This window comes from Rosa rugosa, chromosome 4 (genome assembly GCF_958449725.1).
Source record: "Rosa rugosa chromosome 4, drRosRugo1.1, whole genome shotgun sequence".
Lineage (NCBI taxonomy): Eukaryota > Viridiplantae > Streptophyta > Magnoliopsida > Rosales > Rosaceae > Rosa > Rosa rugosa.
This window is the reverse complement of record NC_084823.1, coordinates 46438890-46460143: the sequence shown is the minus strand read 5'-3', so window position 1 is coordinate 46460143 and position 21254 is coordinate 46438890. Positions and strand designations below refer to the sequence as shown.

General features: G+C 38.2%; 1 protein-coding gene and 1 pseudogene across 1 annotated transcript; one reads left to right on the top strand and one right to left on the bottom strand.

Annotated features, from left to right (window-relative positions):
* Window positions 1-2830: 2830 nt before the first annotated feature.
* Window positions 2831-8014, bottom strand: LOC133745679 (uncharacterized protein At5g41620-like). The gene is made up of 3 exons (XM_062173791.1): window positions 6240-8014; window positions 5229-5354; window positions 2831-4648 (listed from the first exon to the last, which is right to left on the bottom strand). Exons 1-3 carry the CDS (start codon window positions 6663-6665, stop codon window positions 3116-3118), a joined length of 2085 nt encoding a protein of 694 aa, XP_062029775.1. The 5' UTR covers window positions 6666-8014; the 3' UTR covers window positions 2831-3115.
* A 1115-nt stretch (window positions 8015-9129) lies between these two features.
* LOC133744907 (protein STRICTOSIDINE SYNTHASE-LIKE 10-like) lies at window positions 9130-11519 on the top strand (annotated as a pseudogene).
* Window positions 11520-21254: the final 9735 nt, after the last annotated feature.

Here is a 21254-nt window from a genome sequence, read left to right as displayed (position 1 = left end):
CTTTATATTTTAAATGTGTTTTCTATTTCTGTTTTCCATCCATTTACTTGCAACTTTTACCTTTAGGTAGATGTTTAAGCTTTTAACCTAGCTAGCTAATAGGTTTTTTTTTTTTTAACCTAGCTAATAGATTTTGAGATTTTGTGTTTTCTATTTCTGTCTTCCATCCATTTACTTGCAACTTGACTTAAAGGTAGAGGTTTAAGTTTTTAACCTAACTAATAGGTTTTTTTTTATTACAACCTAAAGATTAGACGCGTGTGTTTAGTTAACCTCAATTCTAGAAATTTTCATTTCAACCTACTTATTCGAATCATTTTTCACATCAACCTCTTTCTTAGGTATTCTATCATTGCGAGTTGACCATATTTCTTAGGTTGAAAATATCTAACTTATCCCTATATGCATTTTTTTTTTTTTTAATCAAACCCACTGGGCGAAATAATATATTCATCACAAGCCAGAATAGGCCATTACATACCCTGCCGCTGTCATTTAAGGACATAGACAGACAAGGAGGTAGTGATAGTATTCACAATGGTACGTAGAAATAGACCCACTGATTGTAAATTTCAGATCGTAGAGAGAGCGGAGATCCTCCTTTGGTACTACGCCGGAGGCGCTAGAGATCTAGGTTCTTAATTCAAGAACATTATTGAATTTAGATAAAACTAAAAACATAGGGTTGGGCCAAGAGCCTAAACCCTAGCCCAAATAGCAATGGACTAGGGCAGAACCCCAGCCCAACAATTCGTGGCCCAATAGGGTAGTCCACCAAGGACACATGCTTCAGGCCCGTCATGATGGTTCGGGCCAAGTCCACCTTCCCTTGCACCCCGTCGTACCATCACCGTTCGGCCACGCTCCGTTCGACCCACACCGCCTGAACCGCGTCTTCCCGAGTCGGCCTGCCACTGTCGCAACCAAGCCACCCTCGCTGACCTACATCAGCACAGAACAAACCATCCCGGCGATCTAAGCCATACTGAGTCCACGCCGCCGCCACGATCTGCACCAAACCAGAACAGCCTTCCCGGAGCCAGGCTTCGCAACCGCACTCCATGGCACAGTCGATCCAACAAAGCCCAGCCACGGGGATCGACAAACCTGACCGTGACGCCACGATCCACCCTTCACCACCATCCCAGCCGAACGCAGTGACGAAACCCGAGCAAAGCCCTTCGACAACCCTATGGACAATAGGTCTCCCGTCCGACAGCAACCCTATAACGATGGTGAGGCCGGATGCCATCTCCAACGTTCGGGCGCCGCCGGACGAGAACAAGATTGCAAACCAGAGGCGGCCTTAGGGTTTCTCGAGTAGTTTTTAAGTTACTTACTTATCCCTATATGCATATTCCTATCTATTAGGTAACAATTGAGAATGAACAATAATCATCAAATTAATATGACAATATGCAAAAGGAAAAGTTCAAAGAAAAGAAAAGTATCTTGTTATAGGTATGACAATATACCTAGAACAAGATACACCATTACAATGATGACAAATGAAAAGATTTGAAAAACTAAATCTCATGAATAACATACCTTATGAGTAGATACCATACTTTCGAAAGCCAAATATTAGAAAGATAATATGGTCACGAATGCATAGGTGATAGGTGATACACAAGTTCACAACAACAAATTTGAACTTCTTTCTTATGATCTATAAAACTGAACTAGTATCTGTATTCAGAGCCGGCCCTGAGGGTAGCTACCTGAGGCAGCTGCCTCAGGCCACCAGCTTCTGGGGGCCTCTGAAGCTTTGAGTTCCAGTATGCTTAGTATAATATATATCAACTTTGCGAGTTTGAAACTGGTTGGTTGTGTTAGTGCGGTGGTGATGTGGTCTTTGCTCTATCTTGGTAATTGGGGTTCGACTCCATTTTCAGTTCATTTTTTTCTTTTATAATCTATAAACAGTAACATAATTTTTATTATATACTTTTTTCTTGATATTATTTTTATAACGGAAAAATGATTTTCTATAGCTATTTGAAAAAAAAAAAATTATTTAAACTTCATGTAAGACCACATTTTAACTATTTGCCTCAGGCCTGTACAATCTCAAGACCGGCCCTGTCTGTATTGCTTGAAATCATGGTGTTATATATATATATCATCAATGAAAATTTGAAATCAAAACATGCATGATTTAAGCCATAATGTCATATGCTATAATTATACATCAACACTCTACAAGGAAGGTTGCCCAACCTCTCTAAAAAAAAAAAGTTGTCCAAGGGTAAATCAGGCATATAAAAAACACAAAAAAATATTGGTTATACATCAACACTCTACAAGGAAAGTTGCTTACGTGGATTGAGTGTAGATTGATAGAAAAATATGTGTGGGTTTTTCCCAATATCTCTTTAGAAAATTGGGTTTATATCTAATTTTTTCTTAAAGGGACCTTTTAGGTTTTTATTGTACTCCTTATAGGGAGTTATAGCTACAGTTAATGCACTATTACTTTTGAAAAATGTTCAAGGTTTGCATGTTGATGTTCAGAGCTGAATGGATTACAGTATCTCAACTCATTTTACAGAATATATTCTATCATAACCATAACAAACTAAAACCCCATTATAAAGTGTAACCTAAAAAAAAAAACCCATTATAATGTGGGACTTTCCAATATCATTTCATTGTGGCACATTCCAAACTGTATTATCAGTAGCTTTCACGAGGTACATGAAAAGAATGAAAAAAGAAACAAAGAACAGTGGAACTCCATTACGAAAAATAGAAGTGAAATTAGTTAACAAATAATACCCCCACTTTTCCATAATGGGTTGAAGCTGATGTGAATGTGACAAAACATAAATCCACTTTAAGGTTGTCACAAATATATGTGGGACCTGAGTTGAGTGAATTCTCATGTACATCCCAGAAATCATAACCCAAAATTGTTGGTCTTCAACTTCTTATGATTTCTGTAGGCTTTGAAGCAATATATAATATTACACTGATATACAGATTACAGCTTCTCTTTTAAACTCACCAGAGAGACAGAGATTCAGAGTACCATGGCAATATTCACGATAAGCACCAATCACCAACCAGCAGGGCCCTTTCAGAGTAGAATTAATGCTAACAGATTCGAAGAAGCTTAAGAGGTACTTTTGAAAGCTTTTGTTCGTGTTGACCGTTGTCCTTTAGACCTTGCTTCAAGAAGCTTTGCCTTCAAGGTATTTTTCTTTTTCCGCAGAGGCAACTTGGAAGAAGACTCTGATATGTCAAGAGTTGGAGAGGTTAGTCTTGCCATCCACTGTCGAACTGGACTTGCCTGATTCCTCCATCCAGTATTACTGCAAGAAGCCTCATTCAAATTATTTTCAGGATGTACAAGCCCACCATCTGATATCAAAAGTTGATTTCTTAAATGGTTTTCAGCCATGTAATTCGGATTAGAACCATGTCTTTCATCTTGTTTATTTCCCTTTCTGTAAGTTTCATCTTCTGTGGCTTCACAATGTTCAGATTTTTGAGACATGCTTGTTTCAGTTTGCTTCACTTCTTCAGTTTTCCCCTGCTCTGCATTTACCACTTGGGATTTCTTATTTTCACTACATGACAAGGCCCAAGCCATCTGTTCTTCAAACTTAACTTGCAAGCTGGACGGAGTACGGCTTCTTACTCTTTCAGAAGAGGCAGGTTTTTTCTTTGAGTGCTCTGATTTTACCTTTTCATCAATACCATTCTCTACATCTTCCTCCTCCACTTGCAATTTGAAGTCACTGTTGCTCGGTTTATTGAGCTCGAAACAATGCGAGTCACTGCCTAAAGAATCTTCTTCATCACCTGCATCTTGAGGTGCACTCACAGCCTCATTAAGCGGAACAGATTCCAGTGAATTCTTTCGACGATCCCTTGGCAACATACTTTCGGCATTCTTAAGAGTGTTGTTCATGTGTTTAGCTCGAAGGAAGGTCTCTATTTCAAGGCTTAGTTTGTCCACTATTGAGTTCTTTTCGGGAAGACCACACTCGGTTTGTTCTAGCTGCATCTGTATCCGTTCATCCAGCCATGATTCAGATACATGGAGAATCAATCGATCACGGTCGGAGCTTCCAGTCCAATCCTTGTCAGATTTCTGTTTCAAAAAGTGCACCTCTTGTTCATAGTCTTTAATGCCTTTAGCAAATTCATCGCATAGGTCTTCCAACAACTTCCTCGATTTCCTCTCACTTTCAAGCTCTCTCAGGGAATTGGAAAGAGAAGATTTCACCTCAGAGAGGTCTCGTGCTAACTTCCTGTGTAGGCTTTCTGATCGTTTTCTTAACCTTCTCTCATCTTCTAGTTCATCCCTCACAGACTGAACTGCAGCATGTATCCGATCCTGTTCTTTGCTCTTCCTAACTAGTTTATCTTCTCCAATTTGCTTCATCAAATTGTCTAGCTCATGTCTATCAGCTTGCCGTACCCTAACCAAATCTTTGATCTTGACACGGGCATGATCCAACTCAGCCTTCAGTGCTTTTATCAGTGCTATATTAGACGTATGCTGCTCCTCCAAACTCCAAATCCGGTTCAAGACCTTTAGCAGTTCTGTAGATGTTTTAAGATTATAATGTGACTCGCCAATCCTTCCCTTAAAGTCTAAAGAACTGGTGGGAGTAACTGCAGGGTTATAAGGCGCCACCTGAAACGAGAGGCAATGAACCATGGAAAAGGTTTAAAGCATGGAAAGATTTCTTATAGATTGAGGCACAGAACTTAAGACTGCAATTTTATTAGCTAAGCATATGCTTCACATATGATACACTTTAGAGACCAGTGATTGGTAGAATATGCATCTAATGCAAATTTGGAAGTAGTTGAAAACTATGTTATGGAACGCTCATCAAAACCGTAATGACTACATTACAATGCCAGGCCATGATTACAGCTTGTGCTGACATAATCTTATATATCACTTGAGAAATAAGACTAAGATATATATTAGTAGTTGCAAAGTCCTTCAATATAGCATATGAGGGTACAGATTAGTCAATTTGGTAACAGGCCAAATCTGATTGTGTTAAGTCTTGACTCCCAACTATCTTATTGACCCAGATAAGATTTATGCCTAATTCCTACACAGATATAACTCCGTAAATGGCATCAGTTTAAAGAATAAATAAAATTGTGTTATAGTGTAATCACCTTTCTTATGATCTCAAATTACATCTCCTTGAAATAAAGGACAAAAAGCAGTTGACTATGTGGCAACAGATGCTTACCTCCATAGAACTACCATAGCTTGCAGGAGATACAGGTTGTAAAAGGTGATTGTTCCTTCCAATTGATCGGTGATGTTGCATCAATGACGCAGCAATATGCCTCGTTAAACTGCTTGCACTTGCTGGCTGTCATAGGTTAAAGGAAAAAAACTCAATTGCAGAGGACAGAGATGTTATACTATTATCTTCCCTATGCATTGTAGCTAAGAATGGAGCAAAGACAGTGGTCTTGCAGCCTCCAGAATATGAAATTACAATGCAGAGTTGAATGAAATTATTTGATAAGACATAGTTTAATACAATACCCATAGTTCAGTAAACACCTCTCAAATGCTAATTGTGATGTGATCAGCATCTAACAAGTTCATACTTCCTTATACAAAGCCTAGCTAATTGATTGTGCTTTTTAAAGAATTAAACTGGCACAATGAAGCTCCAAATTCAAAATTTGGTGTTGGAAGTAAATAGCAGAACAAGGCAAACTGTAAAGTCTAAGTTCTTCTGAGTTTATGATATCTGATAAGAATGAATTCTCTGAAGATCAAAAGAGGAAAACTAGAATCTATCTAGTTAGAACTGAATAATGCATCTTGTAATAGGATTTTGGAATATATATATATATATATATATATATATATATATATATATATATATATATATATATATAAAGTAAGAAATAATAATAGATGTACAGCATGTTGACCCACTACAGAACCTGAAACTCTGAAAGCTCCATAAATCTCAAAGAAACATCAATAAATCCACACAGAGAAGCAGAAAAAAAAGAAAAGAAAAAACAGTGTGTACCCATCAACATAACCATGATTGATTCACATGATCTTGCTTCTCTAACATATAGAGCAAAGAAAAAATATATTAAAAAAGAACTTTGAAAGAAACAAAGAAGAGAGTGAAAAAGACCCAACATAAAATTGCAGAAACCCAACAAAGGAAAACTCCATCAACACCTAAATCTCCAAAACATGGGGAAAAAACACCCAAAAACAGTACCTGTTCAGGAGAACTGGGACAATTATCAGCCAAAAAGTTGGAAAGGTCAAGAGTGCCCTTGTCCTTGTTGAGGTGGTGGTGGAGATGAAGGTGGTGGCGCTGCCTAGGCGGCGGTGGAGGAGCACCACCACCACCATTGCTGTGATTGCCTCTGTGCATCTTTGAGAGTGGGAAGTAGTTCTGAAACTCCCAAAGAGCAGCTCCTAGCTTTCTAGCTGAGGCACCAGTGTGATTAGTAGTTAAGGGAGCGTCTTTAATGATGGGTTGTTGTTCCTGGCCTAAAGGGTAGAGACTCCATGAGGACAACACTGGAGTGGTTGGGCCACCTCTGATGCTTTTTCTAATCCTCCTCCTTGCCAACTTTTCTCTCAAATTTTCCTCCTTTTCTGCTAATTCCACACCCCCACTTTCCCTCGCTTCTTTCATCTCTCTCTTCCTTCCTTCCTTCCTTTCCCAAATGGGTGTTTCTCTCTCATCTTTTCCTCAATAAAGATTTATTCTTTCTTTTTGCGCAAATACTACAGTTGCAGCACACAAGTGACTGAGGTTTATAAAATATGATCAGACTGTCTATGCAGTGTAGCGTGTTGTTTTTTGTGTGTGTCTTGCTTTCTTTCTTTCTTTCTTTCTTTTCCAACCGAACCGAAGAGTACACAGATGCGGTGCATTTGGTATAGTCCCTCCAAAGATTTGATCGAGATTGTACGGATCACAAGGATTGATTGTCTAGCACTTGGACGTTAGTGTACCTCACCGGCTCACTGTATTGTTTATATTTTGAAAAGTATGTACATTGACAGACTAATTCGATATATAGCTGTAAATTAGCTTTTTATAATTATAGATTAAGTTGAGATCATTCCCCGCTAATCTACAAAGATTTGGAAAAAAGTGCCGGTTCTCTCTCTCTCTCTCGAAGAGGGCGGCTAGGTTTTCTTCTGAAAGTTTGGAGGTTCTCGTCCGGCGGCTCCCGTGCCGCACCAGGCTATTAGCCTTGTCGGTAAACGGTGAGTGCGGCCGGGCGGGGATGTTTTGATGGTCGTTCTCCGACTGTGCTGCGGCGGCGTGGCTTGGACCTTGACAAGCTTGCAAGCCTGTGGTGGGTCTGCATCTTCTGATCGTTGGGAGGCTCTAGCGGTGGCAGACTGGTGGTTTCGGCGTTCTCTTCCCTTGATCGACGGCGGCGACTGGCAGGAAAACGTGAGGTGGGGTTTCGACGGGCTCGTTTTGGATCGGCGTTTTCCGATCTGGTATGGGTGCTTTGGAACCATGCGGGGAGGAGGTGTTTGGGGGAGGTGGTGCTTCTTGTCGGCGTGCTGGCGCTGATGGCGGGGTGGATGGTCGTCCGACGTCTACTCGTGGCGGTGGCTAGGGTCTCATCAACGTGGTGGAGGCGTGGTGGCTGCTGCAACTTGGAGTTGGGCTAGGGTTTGAGTGCTCTTGGGTCTGGGCTTTGCTTTGGGCCCAATTTTATTTTTTTGTCTGTTTTTATTTTGTGTAATAAAGCTCCATCTTTACTGATGGGTGCAGTGGGCCTTGGCCCTGTATACCTTGTTTCTTTGGGTTGTTACAATTCTTTGGTGTTGTAGCTTCTTATTGATCAAGGCGGAGTAGTCTAGGCTAGTAGTCATTTTAATGTGCAGTCAGTGCACTACTTGAGCATTGAATGTAATGGGTGATTTTCGGATCTCCTAGTTTGACCTTGTACGGTCGTATGATCTTTTCGATCACAGGAATATATCTTCCTCTCCCCTCAAAAAAAAATCTACAAAGATTTGAAATGAGTTTACTTCTGTATCAAATTAAGTTTTTTGTTATATTAATATATCAAAAACAAACTCTATATTTTACGAGAGAAATTATTTAGAAAAAAATCAAGAAACCAATGAATTCAAAATTTTCACTAATTTTCAATAACAAATCAGTGAGACACTATTGTTTCTTTTTCTTTTTGACTTTCTCTACCATCCATAGAAGATGGAAAAATGCCTGGCTGAGGACTTAGAGATCAGAATTCCAAATTCTTCATTGCGAATAGGACCCAATTAGGCTCCACCTCAGTATAGGGATCCGCATCTTTATTTTTTGGTCGGGTATTTCATTACTACATGTGAAGCTGACAAAATGATAATAATACTACACAATTAAGGGATTTGCTGTTTTTGATTCTGATACAACAAAGGAGCTAAATATTTCATCTCTTTCTGTCCTTTTTAAATTTAAAATAGGATTTGAGCTGGTTAGAAGTTAGAACATAGTTTAATAAAGTCCCAGTTGATTGTGACTATACAAACCGTGCAGAGTTGAAGAGGAGAAAAGACGTTTTCCGTGGCGTGTTGGGTTTTCAGTTTTCACTGAAAAGTCTGAAACCATGGGATTCTGAATCCTCCTTTTCTATTTTTTCTACTTGGATAAACAACTTGTCACAAATAATTTCAGACAAAATGTTTCCAGACGATTTATTTTAGAGGATTATGGGGTTTCTTAGTTTTGTTGGGTTTTCCTATATAATACAAGGTAGATTATGTTTTACTGTCCATGTTAGTTTATGTAACCACTTTGCAACATACACAAACTGATGTACTATTATAAATATATAGCTAGCCTGTTAGATCTTCCATATACGAAGTTACATACAGAAGTACACAACTAGCAGATCTAGAACACATGATTAGATTTTCAGCCATGAGACCGACTTTTGTGACACTTTCGTTTTTCTTTGTATTGAATTTTGCATTATCATTTTCTTTAGGAGAATCTATATCAACTGGCGATTTAAATCACCATGAAATTCCTCTATCCGGAAACCAATGCTTTCGATTGCAACGGGGCACCCTATGTTGGAGTCGCAAACATATGAATATTTAAGTGGCTCAAACAACAAGGTTGGATGGAGTTTGCGACGACTTCTCCACACAGAACAAGAACAGTATACGATGAATCAACAAGCGAAGATTATGATCCAATTTGTGGGAGACCACTTGCTCTAAAGTTCCACCCAAAACTTGTGAACTATATATTACCGACGCTTAGGGCATCTCCAACCCTAGTGTCAAAAGTCATTTTGGCTTCCCCAATCTAAATCTAGCATCTCCAACCCAATAGAAAAGGTAGTCAAAATGACCCCTGGGTAAAAAACTTAGTCATTTTGTCATTTTGATTAAGCTTTGTAGAACGAAAGCCAAAATAAAGAAGAAGGGAGAAGAGGTGGGTCCCATGATCTATTGAGATTATATTATGGGTTTTTGACTAAAGAGGGTTGGAGATGCAAAATCAAAAATGAATAGCAATGACACTAGAGATGTCAAATTCATGAAATGATTATGATTTTTTACTAAAAGGTTAGAGATGCCCTAACTTTGGATTTCTAAAGACAGGAATCATTGGTGGACTTGTACATCAACCGGCCACTTCTGCCAACAATGTTCATTGTTTGGCTCCAATTTTGTTACAGCTGGTCAACAGTCTCTTTTCTTGCGCGGGCGTGCCAACACCGTTCGGGTGCGGTCGTCGGGGGTGTCCCTTGACCTGACTTCTATCAAGCGATTGTAGACGAGGAGAGCACCAACCTCGTCGTGAGATTCTTTGTGCCTCGTGGTGAGGACTTTGCTAAAGTTTCTTCTTGTTCACAAGTCGATACTCAATATTGCAGATTGAGCAGAGCGAAATCACCGGGAAGTATTGAGATCTTGCTAAAGCGTGACTTTAGCTTGGCTGGGTTGCTAGGGCGTTACCCTTGCTTGGCTGGTTTTGTAACCGTTGTGGTCGCGGCACTACCGTCGGCTTCCGAGGAGACTAGGACCGAAGCACGTTGACAGAGGGTTTGGTGGCACTGAAAGTCGGCTTCTGAGAAGACTAGGACTAGGAGTGTGATCACCGGTAAGAGAAAGAGAAGGAGAGGAGTTGCTCTTAGAGAGGTTGCTCTAGAGAGAACTTAGATCATCTTAGAGATGTTTTGATGTTGTGAATGTGTCTGTTTTAAAATGAGAGGAGAAGGTGTTTATATAGGGAAGAAAAAGAAGAGTGAAATGATGAGTGGAAGAAAAATAATGAAAGTGGAGTATGAAAGTGATTTGTAAAATATGGAAAAGATAGAGAAATGATGAAATGAAAGCAAGGCATGAAGGTGCAAAAACATGGAAGTGATGATGATCTATTAAAGAGATTGTAGTAGAAAAATATATCCAAGGAAAAAAAGAAAAGCATCTGGCTTTCTTCATGTGGGTAGGAAACATGAACATGATGAATGTTGAGCTGGTTTTAGGTCAGTTTCTGCCCCTTTATTCCTTCAATTATTTCTCCATCAATATTTCAGAATGAGCCTTCGACTTCTTCATAAAAAATGTTCCACTATGAGTGTAGATCATCCTGACAAATTTTCAGAGCTTTATTCCATGCGGTTGGGCCGGAAATGCTGCTGGACCTCTTACAGGTCCAGTTTTCCAGTTTTGCTTCTGTAGAAAATTGGACTGATTGTTTGAAGGCCTTCCACTCAAAACTAGCTCTGGTACTCTTCATAAGAAATGATCCTTGGAATGTCTAGTATTAATCTGGAAAGTTTTAGCTCATTTAGATTTCATTTGGTTAGTCTGCCGCCCCTCCTTCCTTGTTTAGCTTGGTTTCTCCTAGCCGAAGTAGGAAAATGTGCTAAAGTTAACTTTTCATGCTTCCATGCTTCCATAGTAGGCTTTATTTAGCCTCTAAATATATATTTCAAGCTTGTCGACAATATATAGCTTGAGCCACTGACATTGGCTCAATTACTCCAACACATGCCTTGTCAGACCAAAATGTTCATTTTGGGTCCAAACATTCATTTTCGCTCCTTAAGTGCCTTAGACATTGTCCCTCGACAGGCATGCTGTACTTTACAGACACAATAGCACCAGTTATGAAATGAGACAATGGAAACTAGCGGTCATCCCTGGTGACAAAATTGGAAGACTAATGCGATATGATCCACAAACAAATACGGTGACAACGTTGCTTAGTGGCTTGGCTTGTCCAAATGGTGTGGCTATAAGCAAACTCGGTTATTTTGTCTTAGTAGCTCAAACAACCGAGAAGAATGTTATACGATATTGGCTTCAAGGGCCAAGAGCTAGAGAAAGAGAAATTTTTGTGTCACTGCAAGGTGCACCAGTCAATATTTGCCGAAACCAAAACGAAGACTTTTGGATTGCTGAAAATAGTGCTGGAAAAGGTAGAGCAATTAAGTTTGACGCGCAAGGAAGATTTATGGAAGTAATAAGAGGGACCCTGGCCCTTGAGTCATGTTGAAGAACGCCTTGGAAAAATCTGGAACCAGGGCCGGTCCTAAGTTTTTCAAGGCCCTGGGCGAAAAATAACATAACTTGTATATTCATCAATAAAATAAAATGAAAAAAAAAAGTCTTCAATAATTGAGATCTCTAAAGAGAAGCCAAATATAAGTCCACTAAACTTTGAATGTAAATACTTGCATAGAACAATAAAACCTGGAATCAACTTTGTTCCTTCTTGTTTTTCCTTTTCTGATCGAGATCGACTTGCAACTTCAACTTCCAATTGCACCTAATATTGAAAATTGAAAACGAATTAGCAGGTTGTTAGAAATCAATAGAACTTAAAAATCAAGTAACCCACTATCAAAATTGAAAATCACCCAATACCTATTTTGATTTGTACTTCAGCCTACATTGATGGAAAGTCAAAGAATTCGTATGAACACCGTAGAAGAACAGAAGCATAGAGAAGAGAAAGAGTGGGTGATGATAAATGATGAGAAGAAATTGAAGGATTGAATAACCAATGAAACCAATTTAAAGAGAATTTACTTGATTTCAAGGTTTGGGAGAGAGTAAGAGACACTGGAATAATGATGTCGTGCGTGCAGTTGGAAGAAGAAGAGACGCAGATTGCGTCTAGAAATCTGTGTTTTTTTTTTAACGTTCTTTACTTATCTTTCTATATAAATATATATAATTTTATATATATATATATATATATATATATATATATATATATATATATATATATATATATTAAATCTTATTTAAAAACTATGGTGCCCTCTTCTCTGTTGTGCCCTGTGCGGTCGCCAACGCTGCCTAGCAGCAAGGCCGGCCCTGTCCGGAACGGGTCCTTGGTCATAATTTTGTATTCATTAACTTACATGCAAACTTTAATTTTTAGAAGTAATTACATAGTTTATCGTCTTTTATTTATCATGATTAAATTTGGGATGAAGAAATTATACAACTAGTTCTTTTTATCTTTTATCATCTCTCAGGTTAATTAAACACCTCAAATGCTTCATATTTTGTGGCCTGATGGACAGATTTGAACTTTTAATACAACAAAGAACATCTGCATAAATCTGTAGAAGAGTAGAATCATTAGACAAATTAAGGAGGGCAAACTACAGCCTGCAGAGAAAAGACATGTTGAGTGTGTTAAAGCCATATACAGATTCTAATGTTTTCGTGGCGTGTTGTTTTGGGTTGGGTTTTCACTGAAAAGTCGACCTAATTACTGAACTGACCTACCTCTCGTTCTTACTGAACCTGGAGCTTTGTTATCTGAAACAAAGATTAGAACTGTTCTAAGAGATCGCTACAATTAAGAAGTCCAGTGGGCTTATTGAATTATGAATTATGGGTTTTGTAACTGGACTCATATATAGATAGTTACTAATACTATAATATAGTTGTCCTAGACTCGTAGAAAAGCTCAAACTGGTCTTTATGTTTTAGGTGGTTCCATTAGAACAGCTTGGAGCTTTGACTTGTTCAGAATTCTTCTGGCCTGTGTAATCTATTTAGTCAGTTTTCTTGAGCAAGAAAGCAGCTGATATCTTATATATAATGAATTAATGCATGGGAAAATTTTTTGTGCATAGTGAGAAGTACTGAGAGCTGACGGTTTACCATTTTTCTTGGCTAATTAAATGTATTCTTGATTGTTCAAAAACAAAAACAAAAAAAAATATTCTTGATCGATGAGATTCTTATCCAGTGTTTTTTTTTTTTTTTTTAGGGAAACAGAATCATGTTCCATTAACAATAGCAACGACCTCTCTCGGTCAAGCGAATCCCTCATATTACGGGGTGTGTATTCATTTAAGAGTCTACAAGATTTTTTTGTATTTTGAAAGTCTATGGGTATTCAATTGAGATTTTAAACAATCCTTTAAAATCTTTATGTATTCAATTAAGATTTAAAATTATCCATTCAAATCTGCAGATATTCAAAAGTATACGGATTTTTAAGGATTTCATTAAATGCTAGATTTTGGAGGATTTTATAGTGCTTTTTATACATATCAAAACATAAAAACAATCCAACCACTTCCTAAGAGATTTTGATGGATTCTTTCTCACTCAAAAAATGAAGAAGCTTTTCATCACTCAAAAAATGAAGAAGCTTTTCACCAAAAAAAAAAAGAAGAAGCAGCTCTTAATAGGTGACACTCATCCATTTTGTCTTAGACCTGTCTTCCCACTATCCTCCTCTGCCTCTGCCTCTGCTCTCATCTAATATTTTTTTTTAATTTTTATCACTATAGCTCTGGAAGCCTTAATCCTTCTAGCTAATTAAGCTCACTTTCAATGGTATTGTTAAGATGATACATACACATTTTTTTTTAATCAAACCGGAAGCCGGGTGCCGATATATATATATATATATATTCATTTAAAGCCAGAATAGGCCGTTACATACACATATGTTTCTTTAAATATGAAATAAATTAGTCATTAGTTTACTACTTTATTTTTTGTGTAACATTTTGGTTGATTAGTTTTCTCTTATTATTCATATATCATTATACACAACATAAAAAATGGTAGATTGTCATATACACACACACATACACACTTTTTGTCACTGAAATAGCATTATAGTTGGATCCATACATCTATTACTTTTAAAGAAGAAGAAAAAAAAAATTAACCTATCAAAAACATCACAAGGACTTGTAAAATCTAAACAAATACCAGTAAATCAATCCATTATAATCAATCAGAGTCCATATAGAATTTAAACAATCTGTGGATTAAGTAAATCCATGGATTATAAAAACTCAAACAAAATATTTTAAAATCTGAATTGAATACACCCCCCTACATCTCGATACACAAATCAGCCTGCAAAGAGCAGAGCAACTAAAAACAAAAAAACAAACTACAAAGAAAATGTGAAAAAATAAAAAAATCCCTACTCTTATCCAACCCTAAATCAGAGCAACCAAATTGACAAGCGTTGATGCCTAAGACCTTCATTGATGTACATCGTCACTCATAAATCTGCAAACAGCAACGATCAAGGGCAATATATGGTAAAAGCCAAGCGACGCTTAGTTATTCAATGAGTGCTTTGATTAGCAAAGATATAGAAAATGCAAATGCAATTATGCAAATGCTGATAGTGGTAGCCGGCCTTGCCTAAGGGCGGGCTTGGTGACGGCCCAGGGCCCAAGTGAGAGGGGGGCACAAATTTATTTTTGTTATATAAGGTTATATATATACAAAAAAAAAAAACTTATATATAGTATATGTCGACGGTAAACGAAAAAAAAATTGCTTTGTTCCCAAACGCAGTGTCTTCTCTTCTCCTATCCTCACTTCGAAATCGTTTTCTCTTCTCACTTTGAGAATTGTACACATAATTATAGCAGACGAATTTCGAGAGTCTCTTAACTCTCTCTAAAACTTTAAAAAATCTCTTTAAATATTTGGGTTTCAATGGTTATTCAATCAAGCAATTTATTTTCATCATCTGTCACCTCCTCTCAATCTTTCTCTCCTATATTTTTCTCTTCTTCTACGGTGATCTGACACAATTTTTGGCAATCCATCTATTCAGGCTGCAATAGAGATCAAAATAGGTATAATTAAATTGGGTGTTCTTTAATTTTTTTTTTTTATGGTGGGTGTTCTTCAATTTTTAAATTCGTTGAAATTTTGGACATTAGAAGTTCTATCTGGTATTTAGTGGTATTTGTTGATTATTCTAACTATTGTAAATTTTTATGGCAATAATCTCAAAATCTCGACTATACCGTCACCGCCGATGTTCAATTTGCAGCTTTCAACATCCTTAATCAGTTAATTACAGGTTCAATCTATACTGAACACTAGAAGACTTTTCTTTTCCCCTAGAATGGAATTTTTTTTTTCTCTCTCTTTCTCTACAAACATAGCATCTTTAGATGCATTAATTGGAAGTCAAAAGTTGCAGGTTGATATGTTGATGCATACGTCTTTACAATTGTTGCATCACAATCCTAGTTTTATTGTTCTGTGCTCGAATGTTTATTGTTTAAAGTTTTACTGTTTACATGTAAAAAAAAAAATTATATGTCTATCTATGGGTAGTTAGGCAGTAATTTTTTTTTTCGCCCGAGGCATAAAAAACCTCAAGACCGACCATGAGTGGCAGTATTTGTATTGATGATGAAGATATCAACATCTCTCTAGTAAATTAAGGTGTCATCATATCGATCATTCATCATGTGCTGTGGACACAACGTGTGTGATAGATATGGCATCTCTTTTTCATTGCATTTTGGTTCTTTCTCCAACCATTTTTTTTCTTCTTTTAGCAAATGAGGACTTTTATATGAGACTCTCTTTTCGATTATATTTCTGCAAATCAACCATTAGATGTTTAGATATTTATGTGTAAATCATTTATGTAATTTTTCAACCAAATTGAAAATCGTTAAGGCATTCATAATCATGATTTATCAGTTATGAACATAAACGGTTCATGTTTGACAAATTTGGTTTGTCTATTGATTTGATCTAGTTATCTTAACAATTAGTAATTTGGAGGAAAATTTTCAGAAATGATCTACTCATGCATACATAAACATCTAACGGTTGATTTGCCGTAATATAATCGAAAAGTGGGTCTCCAAAACCGTTGATTGGAAAGTCATCAACTAATCCTCATTAGAAGTACTCCCTTGAATCTGATCAGCTGCGAATCCAAAAATTTATTTATACAGGAACGTAGTGCTGATATGAATTCAAGTAAAAGCATATGATCGTGAGGGTAAAAACATTAGATCAGATAAGACTACGTACAATTAACTTTATATAAATTATAAGGAAAAAAATATAAACAGTACCTGAGGTAAGGCCCATTCTAAATTTTTATACCTAAATTTTTGAAACTATCACAATGGTACCCAAAATAGCCAACCCGACCCAATATTCGTACATACCGTCCATGATGGCGTTAACCCGCATGCTACGCGCCAAAATTGGATGGGTATTTGGGTAATTTTCCTACCCAGCCCTTGTTTGTCTCCTCCATCGAAGGCTCGAAGCAGTCCCTCTTCTTTCTCCTTCTCCTTCTCCTTCTCCCTTTCTCTGCCGTTCTCCTTCTCGAAGCAGTCCCTCTTCTTTTTTTGAGCCCAGAAAAATCTTCCTTTACAAGCTTCTTCCTTCCATCTCTTTCACACTCTCTCTTCACCGCCACAACGCCAAATCTCACCCTCAATCTCCGCCATCACCGCCCGATGCAGCCCTCTCTAGGAATGCCATTGGCACCAACAACCACCGATTCCGCCGCCGAGATCGCTCACCGAGTCCTCTAAACTCACACTCTCTCTCTCTCTCTCTCGTTAACTTCCTCTCCATTTGAAACATACACACAAGATTTCTTTGGGCACTAGAAAAATTCAATCGGATTAACACATGCCAAAGGTCTTTTTTCATCCCTATCGACAAGAAAAAGCTGCATCTCATCTGCATAATTAACTACAATCTGGGTTTGAATATGAACTTAAGCTTTTTTAATCTGGGTTTGGTGTCTCTACAAAGTAATTAATTGAGGATGTGAAGATGAAGGGTTTTGTTTGGGATGGGTAATCTAAATTACCCAATCAACTGCAATTCTGGGTTTGAATATGAATTAAAGCCTTTTCAATTTACCCATCAGACCAGAAGAAGATTGAAGATTGCCCTTTATCGGGGATTCGGGGAAGAAGAAGAGATAGAGAGGAAGGTTTTTTTTTTTGTTGGAGAATAAAAGCTGCCGAGTTTAAAAAGTAGAGAGAGGAAAAAAAATTTAAAACAATATATGAGTTAAGACGAGAAGTGACCAAAATATCCTTTAATCTATGTCAGCTGTCACAATAGTTAACGCCGTTATGGACGGCGTGTACGAAAATTAGGTCGGATTGGGTACTCCAGGTACTAATGTGATAGTTTCCAAAAGTCAGGTACAAAAATTTAGAACGGGACTTAGTTGGAGTACTGTTTATATTTTTTTCCCTAAATTATAATATGCGTTACTAGAAAATAGAAACAAAAGTAAATTTCACTCATCTATATATATAGACACACACACACGCACATTACAAAAGAAAAGTTAAACTGCAATACTCCATGACAAGATGAGTCGGTCCACCAACCATGTAACCCTCAATCACATGCACGTACTTTAGAATGTGCTGCATGTGTTTGGTAAATGGTAATACATGTCCGCTATATTAGACCGCGTTCTTCAAGACTTCAACGAGAAACCGATAATGAGCAAGGCTTGCCTAAACAAGGAAAACCACGCAACACGTTGAGAATGCTTGAATCGAATGAGAACATATATATGTACCTTAGTGCTCGTGGAAAGTAGATCGAGTGCCACACTTTGTTGTTAGATTGAAAAGCTACACGTGAAACTTTATATGCGGCATCATTAATAAAGTTTATAGTAGTTTAGAATGTGTAGCTAGCAATAGTAGAGATGTTGACTTGGCTACTGGCCGGTTATCATAAATTTTGGGGTCAGTTATCATTAAATTTAAATTCAAAATTTTAAGATTAACTGAAAGTATTACAAGTTTTTATCACAATTATTTATCAAACTAAAGTCTAATAATAGACTACTATAAAATTCTTGGTCACTTTTTTTTTGAATTAATTACCAATCGGGGTTTAATTTCATTCATCGCAAACTAAATAGTCATTACATACCATTTCGTTGCTATTTATAGACAAATAAGAAGATGTGGTAGTACTCACAGTGGTATATAGGAATAAGTCCACTCATTTGCCATCTATTGCACCATGGTTACAAATAGCTTGAATCCTCTTTTAGTACTACTTCAGAATATTCGCTAGAACGCCTAGACAAGACATGTAGAATGCACAAAATAAAATTCATAATCACCCAAAAAAAAAGAAGGGAATTATTGGAAATAAACGAACTCAAACTATCTAAAATCATACCAGCCCACAAGGCCCAGGAAAGTAGCACCCAAAGGCCGAACATGACTAGCCCGGCCTAGTTCAGGCCTTCACCGCTCTACTAGAAAAATGGCGCACGCAACCGAAGTGTATCTTCAACGCCACCACCACCATGAACATACTACTGCCGCCACGCCTCAAGAAAGCATCATCACCACTACGACGCTGCCATCCAGAAGGCACCAATAGAAGCTAGAACATCTTGGCCATACCCAAATCCAATCGGGTTTAAGCCCCCCCCCCACTCCCCAAGCCTTCAACAGCTCCTAAAAAAAAAGCCATCACCGCCGCCGAGCAAAACCCAAACTGCGCTGCTGACGTCGTCCCATGCAGAAATGCCCACGACCGCCCCAAACCGCAGAAGAGCTTCGAAACCAAGCAGAATCGCCCACTCACTGTCTAAACCCCAATCACTGCAATTTCACCAAGGGCAATAGCAACCATTCCCATCCGGCAGCATCCCAACGTCGGCGAGGCAAGTGCCAAAGCTGACAACGGACGCCGCCGGACGAGAGGAAGATTCTCAAGTTTGCTCGTTGACTACTTACGGCTAGGGTTTTCTCGTTATGTGAGTAGATTACATATTCATCCATCCAAATTAAATTCATGGTCACTTTTTTTCTTTTTCTTTTTGATAGAAAATAGAGATTTCATTAGATCTCAAAGCCAAAATGACACTTACATTAGATCCCTATGTACTTGTACCCTAAATCAGTAATCAAGTAGTTAAGGGAAGATGTGTACCATCCACTAGTACAATGAAACTCAAATAATTGAGCCTACATGACTATGTAAAGTAATTCCACACAAAAAATTCTTGAATTTCCCTTCGTCAATGTACTCAATTGTGATACTCTTGAAAATTCTTTTACTTGGCATAAAAACCTCATAGTGTGCAAGCTAAGCCATCCATCTGGTTGCTAGCAAACACTCCCACAAGAATTAACTTGATAAACTTCAATTCACTTGGATCCCATATACGAAATCTAATAGAATAGAAGCCCAATTACCTAGTCCAGCGTATAGTCCAGAGTTGAGCCCACTTCCAAGCCCATTGCCATTTAGCCTCCCTAAACACTAAGGATAGCCAAGGCCCTACTTTGGGTTGTCCGAGTGCTAAGGGCACCCCGCCTTGGTCCGGCAGCTTACTACTGCCATTCCAGTCATCTTTAGCCCCCCGACCAAGGACACCATCTCCAGCACAATATGCATCGACCCAAACTAGGAGCCAACACCACCGATTCCTCGCGCCGCCACTCAGCATTATCGCCCACTTTCTCAGCCATAGCCATTGGTTATAGGTACTCCGACGTGAAGCACCCACAACTTGAACCAGGAGTTCGGACCAGCGCCATCAAATCGCATCTTCTCCATTATTACCAGCAACAATTTGGTGGAACTCACGCCAACCATCACCACCGCAACCTAGGCCTTATCATTTAGCCTACAGATCAAGTGGGCTGATGGAGGCTCGCAAACCCGACGGGTAAAAGCTCGGCCCGCATAAAAGCCTGCAAAACCCAGCCTCGGTGGGTAGAGGGCCGGGCTTGGTTTAGGGGTTTAAAACCCGGCAAGGCCCATAGGCCCGGCCCGCCAAAGGCCCGTAAAAGCCAGCTCGGCCCTGCCTGTACCTGTAAGCCTGCAAATTAAATACTATACTATGTGTAGTCAATTATATATACTACTATATAGTCAATTATATATATACATATCATATCCAGAGCGGAGCTCCGCTTTGAAATTAACGTGTGAAGTTCGAGTTTTTAGCCACTTTTCGGTCGCATATCCACATCTCGACTGTTCAGTTTTTAGGTACTAGTGTATAGATCATCTCTGCAAATTTTCAGCCAAAATGATGATCGTTAAGGCATTGATAACTGCCTTAAAGCTAGTATGGTTCAGGTTGACAAATTCAGTCCGTCCATTGGTTTAAGCGAGTTAGATACCTTAACGATCATCAATTTGGCTGAAAATTTGCAGAAATGATCTATACACTAGTACCTAAAAATTGAGTGGTCGAGATGTGGATATGCAACCGAAAAGTGACCCAAAACTTGAACTTCACACGTTAATTTCAAAGCGAAGCTCCGCTCTTGATAAAATCTATATATATATATATATAACTTTGCTCAGGTGCGGATATCTGCACCTAAGAAAAAAGGTACAAATTTCCAGTTTTGACCCACTTTTCAATCATATTTTCACATCTTAACCGTTCAGTTTTTAGGTCCTAATGTATAGATCAGCTCTGCAAAATTTCGGCCAAATTGATGATCGTTAAGACATCCAAAACTGCGATTTACACGAACGAACCGAATCTACCGAACCGGAACCGTTCGTGTACATTGTTGTAAATTGCAGTTTTGGATAACTTAACGATCACCAATTTGGCTGAAATTTTGCAGAGGTGATCTATACATTAGGACCTAAAAACTGAACGGTTAAGATGTGAAAATATGATCGAAAAGTGGGTCAAAACCTAAAATCCGTACCTAAGAAAAACTGCGAACGTCCGCAGTGGAGAAGCGCTGTATATATATATATATATATATATATATATAAACACACACCACATATATGTATATGCATGTGCGTGTTCTTTCCTGAAATTAAATACTTCAAGAACTCTAATTAACTTACTTAGGTAAAAAGTTATATGTAAATTAAATTATTTATTATTTGGAACTAGAGAATATAGGCCTGGTCCGGCCCAGCCTGAAAAAGCCCGCAAGACCCGGTTTATATGGACGGGCTTGGATCTTAAAATTTATAATAAAGC

Coding starts and splice junctions, on each gene's coding strand:
- LOC133745679 (XM_062173791.1), bottom strand. CDS start 6,665: ATGAAAGAAGCGAGGGAAAGTGGGGGTGTGGAATTAGCAGAAAAGGAG. Junction 5,355..6,239: donor GTCCCAGTTCTCCTGAACAG/GTACTGTTTTTG, acceptor AACCTATGACAG/CCAGCAAGTGCAAGCAGTTT. Junction 4,649..5,228: donor GCTATGGTAGTTCTATGGAG/GTAAGCATCTGT, acceptor CTCTCGTTTCAG/GTGGCGCCTTATAACCCTGC.